Genomic DNA, 13,093 nt, shown 5'->3' on the forward strand with positions numbered 1-13,093 from the left:
AAAAGGCCAAAACAGTAATATGAAATGATAGGAAAATGAAGATACCAGTTTGATCAATTAATTCTAAGTGTCCAATAGAAAGGAAATACTGGGTGGAAGGTATTCACTTTAAGTGCAAAACCCTTTTGAGTTTAAACACTTCCAGATAATTTTAAACATGCAGCATCAGATGAAGGTTCACTTTTAACCCCAAACACAATTCTACAATTCAAAAATAATGGTGCCGTTATATTTTACAAAGAAAATTCTAAGGAAAAGACACTTTGTTTCACGGCTAATAAACACAAAATTTAGCTCTAATTCTGAAACACTGAAATCTGTTACTTTTGTATTCTCTTTTGCACAAAAATTAAACTATCAAAACTCTGAACAAGGTCTACAACAATAAAATCTCAGCTCTGACAACCAAGCAGGGATGCTGAGGTTGTATCTATCTACACACATGCTACTCAGGGCTGCCATTCTACACCAGGTCCAGCCTGGAATTGGCTGGGGGATCACAGGGAAGATGTTGCTGTTTCACAGCTGTTTCTGCCACTGACAAACTGAACAATGACCAAATCCTCAACTCTGCATTTACTGGTAGCAGACTAAGCAAGCAAGGAAGAAGGTACCACATGCAGACAGGCAACCAGGGTCATCCTAGAGCTGATGTGTCAGTACGGCACAGGGGCACAGAACTGGGATTCACACAGTTGTAGTTCTTGTTGCAGAGCTCTGACAAAAACATCACAACAGCCTGAGGACAGATCTCACAACTGCTTCTCTCATCTATACACAAGATACAAGACTGAAGCAGCCATGAGTCTGGATTTACAGATAATTTTAAAGATCTTTGTGATAACGTGTCTTCTTGAAGTCTGAGATTTACTTGGCCACCAACTGTAATGGTTAACAAGTAACGTGCTTGTTGTTAACTGTTGCAATGTTCATCTTCAAAGTAAAATTAAACAACTTCTCCTGAGCGACCTGTGAAAGAAAGTGTCTTTGCTAACACTGCCCTCAATGGTCACAGAGTTAGAATGCAAAACACGAACAGGTTCTTGCCACCATTTTATTTTTGAACACATTTACACTGTGGATGCTGCATCCCTTAATCCTATGAAGTAACAGATACAATATTTTGTATCTCCTCCTCTTCTAAACTCTTACCATTTGCCTGTTAGGTTTCAATATCTGACGACATGCACAGCATGAAAAAGGGGGGAGAAAAAAGAACTAAAAGATCAAGTAGTTGCACAATGTGTTGAGGTAAGCCTAACAAAGCACGAGTATTAACAAAATTATTTACAATCTCCTCTATTCTGCTGTGCTCTGAACTGAGAACTTGGAATGGAAACATGAGGCCTTGCACTAACACTACCCTGTGCCACAGATCTGTACAGGTGATCACTTCTTGAGGACTTAGTAAGAAAGCACTTCAGCAGTGCACAAAATCCTTTTGCCCTTAATCTTGGCTTTTCCAGGCACACATTATATTTTGCAAGAAACTATGCAATGCAGGTATTTCACTGCAACACAGTTCTACCAGTTCTAATCATCATCTTCTATCAAACAAAAAGAGACAGAGTAACTAAAACCCAGAAAAGTCTTAGAATTTATTTGAAGCCATGTCATGTAAGAAGCTAAAGGGCAGCTGCCAATTCCCCAAACCAAACACTTGTTACTAAATACAAAGGAAGTTTCTTCCTGCCCTGTGGACATTTACTAAGCAATTTTGAAGCGAGGTGCTTTGACAACTCAAGATGGATGCACCACACACACTGATTCATAGTCTAAAATTACCTCATTACAAGAGTCCTGAAGGACTTATACCAGCTTACAAGCATTTCAAATCCCACAGCTTCTAACAAACAACAAGAGAGGACACACTCATGCCTCAGCTGGAAAGAGACATTTTAATCTAAAGCACAACTATTTTAACATTCTTATCAAACACCTGATGATGGAATGGGCGCTCCAGGTGGCTGCACCACTCCCCCTTCACTGCTCCTCATCCGCAGGGACAGACGCTGCCAACCACCAGCTCTGCCTGCAGCCCCTCAGGACCCTTCTGTTCACTGTCTGTACATCACTGCACTCCTGACTAAACTTCCTGAGCTCACGCCCACTCCCTGGCACCAGGTGACACTCAGAATTCAGCAGGATGCTGCTTTTGTCCCTTGTGCCACAGCTTGCAACTCTGCCAAGCACTATGAGAATTGGCAAGTCCTTCATGCCAGTATTAAGAATGGCATAATGAGAAGGAAATGTACTTTTCCATTACTACCCACATTTAACGAGGGAAAAATCAGTATCTAATTGTTCTAAACCAAGTTAACTAACTCAGAACCTGGGGGAATAAGGAAACAGACTTGTAATGGTTTCATTCAAGCTTTAGAGTTTTTTTGTAAATGGCTCTTCCCATGAACTTTAACATCTTTAAAATAGAAAGTGTCAAATTAGTGTACAATGATTTCATTAAGTTATGGCCATAAAAACATCTATTGAATATAAAGCATAATTTAAAAGCAGCTTGCACCACCAAATGTAAAAAAATTTAGAGTAATTAAAATAAAATATTTTCAGAAGAAACTTTAAGACTTTTGTCAACTTTCAGCCTAGCTTTGTAACAGTTACTGAAGAGAAGCCATTGCTTGACATTGCAATTAAGTCCAATTAGAAATGACTTTTCAATGAATAAATATAAATTCTCATTTGCTGACATTATGAAATAGGATTTTGACCAAAAAAAATTTACAAAATACAAAAAAGTTCAAGACAACCATGATACATCTATTATCTTGAAAGATACGTTCTCCAAGGATATATGCTTTCTGACAAGACCTTACAATTTCCATGCTAAGAAATGTTACTCTTGAGAGCACACACAAATACCGACAAAGAATCTTTGACAATTGTAGTTCATAAAAACAACATTTTTTGGACACAGAAGGATTTTTCAAAAAAAGCATTAAGAAAAAATGCCAAAATTACAGTGATAGAATAATACTTATGATATTGTACCTGGCCATTTCCCAGCAGAGAAGTGTCTTCTCCCATTAGAAGATATGAGCCATAAAAGAAAACAAATGCATGAAAGAAGCCCAAGATGGTCCAGTAAAGAAATGGTTTAAACCCCAGATGGGCATTTTTGCTGATGTCTCTGCAGAAATAAAACAGATTTTGGATTTCATACTGTCCATAACCATCAGTTGTCCACACTGCATGACTCCTACTGCTTTGAATAAATGAAACTTTCTAGTGCACCAAGACACATTTAACAAATGCTGACATATGAAAAAGATACATAAATCATGGGCAAAAAAAGAACTCTGAGCTCTCATGATTTGTTTCTGCTTTAAGAAGTGGTCACCAATGGCCAGGGTCTTGGGTCAAATTCAGAATAGCACAAACTAGAATTCTGATCCCTGGAGGTGGAACTGCAAGAGGAAGTAAAAGCCAGATCTCCTGATACTTACCCCTTGCTCTCTTTAAAAGACCTTCACAAAAAGAGAAACATCTGAGACACATCTCTTTTTACAAAAATACCTACTTTTTTCTCCAAAAAGTAGTATGCAGTGCAACATGCTACCACTGGGAGGACATCTAATTCTACAGGAAATCACTCCTCCTCTTAGTAAAAGATTTTTTTGGTGATTCCCCTAACCATGGTGTCCTAGTTTTTCATTCTCTCATTCTCCTGTCTGAGTGGTTTTCACCTCCTACATGTAATGGAGAAAAAGGCTGCCAATCATATAAGCTGACCAAGTGCTCAATGCTCTTCACTTGTAACATGGTTGACATAGAAGGACACTTCTTTTAAAATACTTCTTTCAATTAACTTTTAGGATGAGAACTATGTAGCTTCAACTCTTCCTCATCAAGATAGTTACTAAAAATGCCTAAATTGCAGTTAATTATTGTACAAATGCCTAATAGCAAGTTCAGAGTTGTGTGGATGTGCCCCTGTGGGGATTGATGCAGGACATACATACCTGTAGAGCACAGGTTTACTCTGCAATACATGCGGGTGCACATGCTGCTCAAAAAGACTGTAGATGAGGACAGGCAGGGAAGTGAAACAAATGTTGTACAAAGTCAGGTATACACTGTCATAGAGCGTCTGCAAAGGAAAGCAAAAAGCATTTTATGCCTTGGAATTTATGAAGATTTATTAGCACACTTAGAGCAGCAATGATTGATGAGTTACGTGAATTTGCTAGCTAGGAAAACAACTGCACTCACACAAGAATCCAATAACATGAGCTATCAAATACAGAAAATGAAGCTGGGTATTTGCTAAGTGTAACATCTCTGCCACTCCTTGAGTCACCCTTTCCAATTTTCTTAATTATGGACCTCAAGTGTTTCACCGACAAGATGTCAGGCATGCAATACTTACTTGTTGTGAAAACAAACAGAAGAACTGATATAAAAATTGTGGTGTAATAAAGCACACATTCTGAAATAGAGAGAAGTGAAGGAAATAGTTAATCCTTAGTACATGTCTCATAGCCCTAGCAGAAATTGCTAACTCTTACAAGCTGGTAAAAATACACAGGGAGATCACAAAGCATTTCATCATTTTACTTGGCAAAATAAAGCAAGATGCTTTGCCTGAGAGGGTATTTTGTTTGTCCTTTGGGACAATGAACCTGAAAAGTATGAACTTAACTGTATGTGCTTGATGAGCACATCTTAACTACAGTAGTCTAAGTACTATTTAAGTAGAAGAAACCTATTCACGTTCCCCTTCAGTTTCTTCTTAAGAATCTCTTTGCAGACTAGATTCCACATTTTATTTGAGAAAGCTGTGCCCTCCTCATGTGAGTTTGCTGCATAGAAGCAAACAAAGCAGAACCCAAAATATAACACAGTGCTATTGCCTTTAAATGAAAGAAAACAATTTCAAAAGGAATTTGGGAAAAGGAAAAGCTGAAATCCCAGATAAAATTCAACAAAAGTGACTTGCGAAAACATGTAAAGTATGTCAAAAACATGAACAAGTAAAAAAAAAAACCAAAAGCACCCCAAACAAACAAACAAAAACTCTGCCTTGAGAAAACAAACACATCATCCTCTCAGCCTAGAGAAACTCACTGCAGTGAGTATTCAAAGCCTATTTCTAGGTGGAAAGACTAAACAAATTTCACAATTAAACTACTACATTTGGTTGTAAAATATAAAATAAGAAAGCCCAGAAAACATGTTTAAACAGAGATATTTAACCTGATCCCAACAAAGATCTCAGATCTGAAACAAATTTCTTGCTGGAAAAAAAAAACTCACCTTATAAAAAAAGTACTGTACAAGGGTTGCTATTCTAATATAGTAAAAGTGCCCATGAACAAAAAGCAACTTGGAGAGGAATTTAAACCGTGCTATTGCATAGTCACTATTTCTTACAGCTTGCCTTCCTTCCTTGCCCATGATTCCTGTAATGTTTGAGAAACAAAATACAAAACAGGTTAAGTATAACAAAACAGAAGTTTAAAAACCCAATAACATTCATCTGAAGCTACAGTTCTGTGTTCCTGCACTTCAACACAGTAAGGACTTCAGCAGCTTTCTGTTGCAAAGGAAGATATTATTCCTCACACTTACAACTAAAAGAAACTGCTCATCTGCTGCTGATTCTAATAAAGAAGCCCCAATTGCTCGAGACAGAAGGAAGTTACCTATGCCAACATGTGCCTCCTGGATCATGCTCACATCATTAGCACCATCTCCGATTGCCAGCGTTATGGGCTTCTCTGGAGAGGTTTTTAACAGTCGAACCACCTGGAAAAAGAAAATTAAACACTTTTAGATTAGGCAGTCTACCTACAAACCATGTCACCAATTCCCAGCTGTCTCAGTTAGCTGCCTAGATACTAGATACTAACTGCTGTAGATATAATTAATATGTTTTATGAATATCAATGTTTGGGTAAAAAACAGCTATGGAAAATCACATACATACATTAATTCCTTCTTTAGAAAAGCTGCGGGTTTTGGATCACAACCCTGATTTAAATATTATATCTGCCTTGAGCCTATTTTCCTGTTCTTATTTCAATCTTTTTCAGCTCTTAGTTTGGTGCTTTATCATACAAAACAAAGTCAAGTCAAATAAAATTTGGAACTGAAAATTTACTTATGGAGTAATACAGATTTAGTGCCCTTTAATAACCCAGATTCTTCTTTGTATTCATAATTAATGGAACTAATCCAGGTGAAAGAAGAATTTGAAAAAGCAGATGCATTAGCTAAAAGAGCATATGCTGTTATTAAGGAAAATAGTTTCTTTCTAAAGCAACTTCATTATCACTGAGGGGTATTCTCAACTGACAAAGAAACAAAAGAAGATATGACAGAATGGGGGAAAAATTATTGATATGCAAGGCCCTAAAATACTCAAAAGAGGAGCAGTGATATCAGATCTTCAATGCAAGTGTCAATAATACTCTAAATACAGAGGAGTTAGTTAGATGAGACTTTTGGTTAAGGAGAATTAGTGATTCATTAACCTCCCACAGACCTCTAGCTTAAGGTAGAACTTCACTAATTCAGTTATAAATGGGCTGCAGGTAAAGGTATGAACGCAAATCTCAAGAGGTTTTCCAAAACCCAGAAAATAAGTATGTATGAAAAAACATTTTCCCCCTCAAGTTCCAGAAACCCCAAAGTGCAAATATCAACAGAGCAACTGCATGAGGTTAAGTAGACACAAAAAAAGTGTACTGGAGTAATTGGGTTGTAGCTGGCAGTGTCTGGGCATTGATTCACAGGACTGGGAATTCACTTCACATGAGGAACACAACAGTGATTAAACACAGCCCGCAGCTCAGAGAAATCCACCTGGTTGTGGGAATACATTCCCTAATTGCAAGCATTAATATTCAAGTTTAAAGGTTCCCCATCCCTAAGGGGTAATTATTTCAAGTACATTTAGCATTAGATCCTAGGAAGCAGCCTTAGAGAGGTAACAAGGCTGCAGGATGTCACCCAGATCAGTCCTCTTGAGATGCCCAAGGCCTGCGTAATTTGGACAGACATACATCTATGTGAAAAGGTCAAGACAAATCCTCTGGCGAATTTTAACAGCAGCCATCAGCAGCAGCTCCAAATGACTGACATGATGATGTTTAAAAAGTTTTGAGTCATAAAACATACCAAAATTAGTAGTGAGACTGCTAACCATACATTAACATGTATTATAATTAAAGATGCAGAGATATTAAGCTGAGTTCCAGCTTAATCTTGGAATAAGCCTCACAAAAATGTAGCCTACAGCAAAAAATAATGTGCAAGACTAGACTAAACTGCCCTGCACTTCCTTCCCTACCCCTCATGTTTTATGGCATTTGTCTTGGTGATTGATATACTTCAATGTTTGAAATTAAAAATTCACTGTAATCAAAATTACATTTTACTGTACATCATGACTCAAGACAGAAAATAATCTCCATTATCTGCTGGTGAGGAGAGGAATTAAGGAAAGCAGTACAAAACATAAATCAAGTTAAATGACAAAATAAGAACAAGGACACGACATTGACAAATAACTGTACCTTAAACAGAGAGGATGGCAAAAATTCCAGCTAAAAGAATGAAAAGAGTGGACATATCCAACAGAGTGGTTTACTCAGTTTATCTACAACTCCCTTTCATTTTACTGAAACTAATACTATACCAGGTGAGCAGTTCTATACTGAAGTGATTCTAAAGACTGCATGAGAACTCTGGGTTTCCTAGTGCTTTAAGATAAAGAGATATCTTTACATGAAGAGAAAATTTCAAAAGGAAAGAATATAGTCCTTCAGAACTTAGCTTTCTGGAGTAAAAAAAAAACCAAACCAGAACACAAAATCTGAATGTGAATCTAATCCAACATGTATTTGAGTAGAATTCAGTACATGTGAAGGAAAAATGATATTAGAAGAGAATATTAAGGCAAACCTTTCCTGGAGACTAGGCCTTAGCTTTCCGTCCCTTTTACTTCTTCCTCAAACTTGGGTATTTTTAAAGTATTTCTTCTTACAGGTTCATGAACTTTCAATTTAGTTTTTTTGGTTTGGAGAAGTGACAGAGAAACTAAGACAAAAGTATACAGGAGATGGGAAGAGCTGCTGCCTTACTGAGCACTCAAGAGGCAGAATAAAGATGAGCTTGGTGGTAGTATTCTGATTTCTCCATCCACTTGCAAACTTTTAAACACACATGTAGAAACTTCTGAGCAAACTACTCTAGATCTGAATTTAACAAGGATTTGGAGGTCACAAAAAGGGTCAGACAAACAAACAAAGCAGTTTCAGAAATCCTTGCCTCCACAAAGCATGGTAAAAATACTGCAAAGGAAATCCTGACTATATTCTCACTTACCTTTGCTTTCTGAAGGGGTGCCATGCGACAGCACAACACTGCAGAACAGTTTTTGCAAACTTCCATGAACAGTTTTTCATGTTCCCTGAGTGCAAGAGAGAGGCTGGTCCCATCCACAACCAGTCCATGCTGGATAACATGGTCTTCCTTTATTCTATTTGGGGACAAAAATGCTGACTTTGTACCACTGTTAACAGTAAAATTCCAATTTTGCTCTAAACCATATTGTTTGTCTGTTGACCAGACAATAAGCAAAGGAGTTAATCTGCCAGACAGACTACTTCTTCCAGTCTGCTATGATATTAATAAATCATTTTTTTTAAAAAGACAACTTCTTTGTTTAGCATGTGCTTTGAAGAGCCTGCCATAAAATTTAAAAATGAAAACAATCCAAGCTAAGATCATTACTGAGAGAGTGACATCTCAGGTATTTTACCTCTTGGCTAGCTGCCTCAGCTGTTCTGCACAGGTACTGTCTGACTTGTGCTGCACAAGCTCAAGGATGTTCATGGTTCTGTGAAAGTGTCCACAAGATAAACTGACACTAACAGCTGTTTCGTGCTTGTCTCCAGTGAGCACCCACACTTTGATACCAGCCAGCCTGAGGGCTTCTATAGTTTCTTGGACTTTCTCCTGCAGTCTAGAGAAACAAGAAAAATCTTAAATAACCAACTGAACACTTAACAAACAAAAGAGCTCATACTGTAACTTCATGTTACCACTATAACCCCACTGTCATAACTGTGAGTTAAGTCTGCCTTTCCATTTTTACATATATTTTCAGAGAATCATAGTCTGGCAGATGATATACTGTTACCAGCAACAAAACAAAGGCCTTGTTAAAACAAAAAACAAACCTCAATCCTGCTAAGGGATCAAAAATTTGTAATAAGCATATCTTGATTTAAAACAGGCACCATCACTGCATCTGAGAAACTTTAAAACAGTCTGCAATAATTCCTGCCTACTGTGGTGCACGAAAAGCTTCTTGTGCCCCATGTGCTCACTTCAGTGTACAACACACCGTGTGACCTACAGAGCACAAGCAGAATGCTTTCCAAAGGAGCTGTGTGTAGAAGCTTTCCCAAGGAATTTGCTGTTGCATTAAATATTTGCTGCAACTATTCCACTTCACATACATGAAATCTCTCCTGATGAAACACACTGTACATCACTGTTATTAAGACAGAATCAGTTGGTGCAAGTTTTGTTTTGAATGTGCCTCAACCCAAAGGAAAATGTACTAAACAAGAATAGCACAGAACTTTTGGGCATAGTGGGAGAGCTTTTCACACTTCATATTTCAAGTATAAATCCTAAACTTGCTGGGTTTGAGCATAGATAGCAGTAACTCCATGGCATACTTGTCTTCTACTCCTGTAGCCCCAAGTAATTCCAGATCCCTTTCTATGAAGTTGAACACATCTGCTAATCTCTCTTCCCGCTGCTGTAAGGCAGTCCTGGCCTCATGAAGGCGTTTGCCAATTTCTTGGTACTCCTCAGGTGTGAATCTTCTGTAGGCCACACACAAAGTTCTTAGGCCTTTCTGTGAGAAAATAAAAAGACTACATTCAGAGTAGATACAATTCTGATCCAACAAGGAGGTGTCACCAGTAATTTTTTCACTTCAAGTCACAATGTATACTGCATGAATTTTCTTCTGATCAGCTGAGGCTGGGAGCTGGGCAAGCATATACACTTACCAAAGCAAATTCATCCACATGTATCCTTGTTTTATCTATTTCTCCACTCTTACTACGAGGAAGAATGGAAGATTCTGCTCCCTTTGTGAATAAAAGCTTCTCCCCTGGAAAGTCAAATAGAACTGAAATTAAAAATAATGCAGTTTAAGAAGTTCCCACGTGCTGCTAGTGCAATTTCTGATCACCCACCTGAGGGACTCTCTACAATGACACTCATTCGTCTGCGATTTGGATCAAACTCCAAAACATGAAGCAATTTATACCTGCATTTTGTGTTTTAAAAGGGGACAGGAAGAAAACATTTTTAGAAATAAATTTCCAAAGACAATTACTCATAAATAGACTCTTACACCACAGACCTTTCCTCAAAGTGTCATTTTTGTATAGAAACTCCAAAAGCAATGCTACTACTGCTGAACAGCAATCACTCTTCATTGTTTTTTATCAGTTTATATATGCTTAATTCCATTCTGTGAGAATAAAAGGGTCTTCTACCAACAGAAATAGCTTTCTGAATACTAACTTGACATTTGGCGATTACAAGCAGCTCCTATCTATTTTTTCATCCTTCTGTCATTACTTTAAGTATAACTTTGAAAAGTATGTTTATTTTCTGACAAATTTGTAAAAAATCGAGACTGTCAAACAAGTGTGTGTGCCCTGGTAAGTGGATAAGTTTTTGTTATATTACCACTAGCTTACAAAATTATTTTTAGACATTTAAATTCAAAGTACTGCCAACTAGCTGACACAGATCAAATGAGTAAAAGTAGCTATGGCATACTGCAGATGTAGAGTTATTAATAATTTGTACTCATTTTGGGAAAGTTTAAAATATCTAATTAGATTATGCACAGATGAGACTGATTCTGGGAATTTCTAGAGCTGAAACAAGACTTGAATATGAAATTCTGTTTTCCAACTGCTACAGTCTCTACCTTTGAGGAATGGGAAAAGATACAAACTGTTACAACACACACCTACACGGAGTAACTCACACAAAATTCTTGCATCTCAGCTACAATTGGTAAGGAATAAGATGCAAGCTGTCTTGAAGACATCAAGGGAAAAGCATTAAACAGAGCACGCTGTGGAAAGGCAAGGTTTGCTTATGAACAGAGAGGATTAAGAGAAGAACATTTCATTAATCTTCACTACTGTTCTGTCCTTCAAAATAATCATGGAAAAAAAACAAATACCTCTCTGGTTTTCCAAGACTTTTTACTTCCATACTGTCTCCACTAATTCCAGTAAATACTACTCCAACCCTAAAAATAAAGAAAATGTACATTTAATTATCACTTTAGACAAAATGCCTATTAATGGAGAGAAGAGAAGATGGCAGGGAAGAAAAGGAGAGATTTACACCCCATTACTTTACTCTGCTTCTAGGGAAAATTAAGAATGCCATTTCTGCAGCAATTTATTCACATCATACTCTGACCACCGTAATTTCTCAAGTATTTTCATAAATATTTTAAATCATCACTTTATAATACACCTAGGGGGTTGTGTATTTTACATCTGAATGTTTTCCCAGTAAGGTGACAGTGCTAGGCCCTGGGCTTCATCAGTGTTCTGAGCCATTTCTAAGGTTGCCCTCACAGGCAATTCCTGTGTCAGACAGTCCTGGCAGTGCTCACCGGCTCGCAGCTTCCACTAAAGCCTTCTCATCTGGAGAAGAAGCATAATATTCCAGTGGGGATGTTATTCCATTGGCATGCCAGGGACCATCAGCACCATCTGTCTGATCTGCATTGATCTGCACTGTATGACACAGACAAACTGCTTTCAAGAAGAGCTCTTCCTCTTTCACCTAGAAGAAAGAAAACATGTGATTTTTAACATTTACATATCAACCCAGTTTTGAACACACTTAAGGAAAAAGTGTTTTTACTTACAAATCTGCCAAGCATTTCATGTTAAATAATCACATCTCAACATGTTTAATAAATATTATTTGTTCAGTGACACTTGAAAGCTTCAAACTATTCAGAAATTCTGATTTATGTATGGGTTGGGGTTTTCTTTATGCTAATGGTGCAAGATTTATTTCTCTGAAATAAAACACTTTCCATCTAGGATGACTAATGCTGGGAAAACCAAAGAGCCTTACCAAACCATGCCTATTTCCATCTGGAGAATCTTCAGAAAATCCCTCTGGAGTTAGTTTACCATTGACCTCTTGGTACTTTATGCCATTAATGGAGCACTCCCGAAACTGCATCTCATTTTCAGTTAATGTACCAGTTTTGTCTGTAAAAACATACTCTACCTTTTGTAAAATAAAACAAAAAAACAAACTTGGAATTGCATGTACTTGTTAGAAGAAAAAAGATACAATAGTCTCCACTCACACTTTCTATTACACATGCTTTTTTAATCATGTAAGAATTATAACTTCTGCCATCAGATCTTTATACCTTATTTTAAAATTAATCAGAAACCATATCACAAGTAACAAAAAGTCTGCAGTAACAAATTTTAATATTAAAAACAAAGTAGAAAATAGGTTAGAAAAACCCAACAGACAACAGATTTTTTACCTGTCCCAATTCCTCATTGAGGTCTGAAGTATTTACTTGTGCTCTCTGGTTTGTTTCTTCATGATAGAGGTCAAGATCCCAGCCAATAAAAAAAGATCCAAGAAATTTCTGCATCTCAACAGTCACATAGAGTGAAATGGGTATGATAAAATTGTAAAGTACCAGAAAAGCAAGAAAATCTGAAATAAATCTCAGGATCTACAAGAGGAAAAAAAGAAAACATGAAGAATACCACAGTGGTCAGGTCAAATATGGTGACTTAATTATGCTTCAATATGCATGAAGAATGACAAACTGGAAGAGCCAGAGAAGCCCAAGTCCCACGTACACAGGAGAGAGACACCAGTGACAATGCAAGCATTTGCAGGTTGCCCCAGTAACACGCCTTCACACTGATGCAAAAAGTCTACCTTAAGCTGTGACTGGAGGTTTCAATTCACAAGTTCATTAATTTTTGTCTCTCTACTGAATCTGTCAGGAGGGCTGCCAATTAATATT

The 13,093-nt window shown here is 37.3% G+C and overlaps 1 protein-coding gene across 7 annotated transcripts in view; it reads right to left on the reverse strand.

Annotated features, from left to right (window-relative positions):
* ATP11B (ATPase phospholipid transporting 11B (putative)) overlaps positions 1–13,093 on the reverse strand; it is a 65,880-nt gene that overhangs the window by 21,552 nt on the left and 31,235 nt on the right. For all 7 annotated transcript variants that reach the window (XM_014254384.2, XM_014254383.2, XM_014254382.2 and 4 more), the window contains exons 12-25: positions 12,596–12,793; positions 12,166–12,324; positions 11,693–11,865; positions 11,249–11,317; positions 10,239–10,312; positions 10,050–10,153; positions 9,711–9,892; positions 8,783–8,986; positions 8,347–8,500; positions 5,661–5,763; positions 5,272–5,417; positions 4,385–4,444; positions 3,978–4,105; positions 3,007–3,145 (exon numbers count right to left, since the gene is read on the reverse strand). In XM_014254384.2, coding sequence (XP_014109859.1) covers positions 3,007–3,145; positions 3,978–4,105; positions 4,385–4,444; positions 5,272–5,417; positions 5,661–5,763; positions 8,347–8,500; positions 8,783–8,986; positions 9,711–9,892; positions 10,050–10,153; positions 10,239–10,312; positions 11,249–11,317; positions 11,693–11,865; positions 12,166–12,324; positions 12,596–12,793 — 1,893 coding nt within the window. The remainder of the gene's footprint in view (positions 1–3,006; positions 3,146–3,977; positions 4,106–4,384; positions 4,445–5,271; positions 5,418–5,660; positions 5,764–8,346; positions 8,501–8,782; positions 8,987–9,710; positions 9,893–10,049; positions 10,154–10,238; positions 10,313–11,248; positions 11,318–11,692; positions 11,866–12,165; positions 12,325–12,595; positions 12,794–13,093) is intronic.

This window comes from Pseudopodoces humilis, chromosome 11 (assembly GCF_049639895.1).
Source record: "Pseudopodoces humilis isolate 2021_Gansu_Grassland_sample_001 chromosome 11, ASM4963989v1, whole genome shotgun sequence".
Classification (NCBI taxonomy): Eukaryota; Metazoa; Chordata; class Aves; order Passeriformes; family Paridae; genus Pseudopodoces; species Pseudopodoces humilis.